This window comes from Dipodomys ordii, unplaced genomic scaffold (genome assembly GCF_000151885.1).
Source record: "Dipodomys ordii isolate 6190 unplaced genomic scaffold, Dord_2.0 Scaffold281, whole genome shotgun sequence".
NCBI classification, from domain to species: Eukaryota; Metazoa; Chordata; class Mammalia; order Rodentia; family Heteromyidae; genus Dipodomys; species Dipodomys ordii.
This window is the reverse complement of record NW_012267497.1, coordinates 134490-136710: the sequence shown is the minus strand read 5'-3', so window position 1 is coordinate 136710 and position 2221 is coordinate 134490. Positions and strand designations below refer to the sequence as shown.

General features: G+C 55.7%; 1 gene segment (V, D, J or C); it reads left to right on the top strand.

The window, feature by feature from the left end:
• Nucleotides 1-206: 206 nt before the first annotated feature.
• LOC106001259 overlaps nt 207-2221 on the top strand; it is a 31064-nt gene continuing 29049 nt past the window's right edge. The window contains 2 exon segments of the V gene segment in view: nt 207-311; nt 416-810. Of these exon segments, the coding sequence occupies nt 266-311; nt 416-810 (441 nt within the window).

The following is a 2221-nucleotide window of genomic DNA, read 5'->3' as shown; positions in this document are numbered from 1 at the left end:
CCTCAAGCTCCCAAGGAGCTGCAGGTACAGTGTGAACCACAGCACGTGGTCAGTGTGTCATGATGTCTCCAAGGTGACCATTGTCACCAAACTCCTCCAGCACAGTCACCTCTGCTCTGGGAGCCCAATCTCTAGACTTCCCCCCAGAGCTGCTTTATAGCAGAGGACATGCAAATAGGACGTCCCTCTGCCCATGAAAACCAGCCCATCCCTGACCTGAGCTCTGTGAGCTGATTCCACCAGTGACTGAGCACAGACCACCACCATGGAGCTGGGGCTGCGCTGGGTTCTCCTTGTTGCTCTGTTGAAAGGTGATTCATGGGGAGCAAGGGATACTGAGTGTGCAAATGGACATGAGTGGGAAGAACAGTGGATGTGTGTGACCATTGCTGACCAGGATTCTCTGTGTTTGCAGGTGTACAGTGTGAGGTGCAGCTGGTGGAGTCTGGGGGAGGCTTGGTGCAGCCTGGGGGGTCCCTGAGACTCACCTGTGCAGCCTCCGGATTCACCTTCAGTAATTACTACATGCACTGGGTCCGCCAGGCTCCAGGGAAGGGGCTGGAGTGGGTTGCACGAATTGATCCAGGGGGTGGTAGCACACGGTATCCAGAGTCTGTGAAGGGCCGGTTCACCATCTCCAGAGACAACAGTAAAAGCACGCTGTACCTGCAAATGAGCAGCCTGAGAACTGAGGACATGGCCCTGTATTACTGTGCAAGAGACACAGTGAGAGAAGCCCAGTGGGAGCCCAGACACAAACATGCATGCAACCTAGGCCAGCAGGGGGCGCTGAGCCCGCATCAGCTGCAGGTGTGGTGAGGAGGTGGCCCTGGTGCCTGGCCTCCACCCTCCCAGGGCTCCAGGACCCCAGCTGGTGTCTGCCCTGCGCTGCTGCACGGACACAGAGGCTGGGCTCCTTCCATCTGAACGCCAGGCAGGGCCTGACAGAGCAGCGAGGCCCAGGCTCCGGCTCAGGCAGAGCTGGCTCCGCACAGGCCAGGGCGGGTCTGGAGCGCTCAGGGCTCCGGGTGCGTGCTCTCCCGCAGGCTCAGCACAGAGACTCCGGGCTTCCTGCTGAGCACAGACTGGGCCCGGCTGTGGGAGCGGTGACCGCAGACTCCGGAGCCCACGCTGACAGGACCAGGCCTCCATCCTCCCACCAGGCCAAGCTCATCAAATTCAGGTCCAATCATGTGTGTGTGCAGATCCTTGTCTGACATGACCCACCCATGTTCACCTTCGCTTTTATGAGTGTGCAACTCTAAACCGCTGCATGTGCGTTGTGGGCTCACCCCACTGTCGGGCACGTCTTCCTGAGGATCACGTGTGGCTTGTCTGTCGGAAGAAGGTGGGTGGACTGCGGTGCCGGCGTGCACAACCATATCGTGCAGGAAGACAATGCAAGGGTGGACAGGAAGTGGCGGTGCACAGGATGGAGTGGGCAGACAGAATGACACACACCAAGTAGAAATTAGGGACAAGGCAGGGAGCATGGAGCACAGGACATCCTAGGGAGAATGTGGCAGAAGTGGCTGAAGTACGTTCACATCTTGGATGGCTGTAGAAGTCCACCTCGGGCAGGCCAGCAAGCTTATGGGAGTGTGAATCTCTCAGTAGCGTCAAGCATTCAGCATGGCTTTCTTTCATTACTTGCAATAAAATGTGAGAAGAGGACAAAGAATAATGTACTCAGAAAGAATCAACCGGTAATGAACAGAGTATTCTATTAGGAGGTGCTGCAGTACTGCAGCGGCCAGATGAACAAATCCTAAGATTTGCTGTGGACAGAGAGAGGCTGGAGTTTCTGACCAGGAAAACAGAAAGGAGAACCAGGGACATTTCACAGGCAGCCACGCCCATCCCAGACCCACACTGCAGCACCTTCTGTGTTCTGCTGAGATTTTAACATAACACACACACACATTTTAAACATCACCTTCAGGGACTGAAATGACTGTGGGACATCAGGGCCTCTGGTCCTGAGGGAGGCTCTGTCCTGTTCAACCCCAGGCCCAGGGCCTGCACCCCTCCCACCAGGCCCCATTCTGAACGTTCACCTCCTCTCTGTGCTGATGTGCTGGGGACCAAGATCTGACTTCCCACTTGGACCTCCAAGTTATGGAACCCAGAAGCACAACCCTCCTGACACTTTTGACTCAAGTTGAAGTAAGGAGCCACTCTTGACAGTATTATTATGAAATAGTCCCACATGAATACCTCT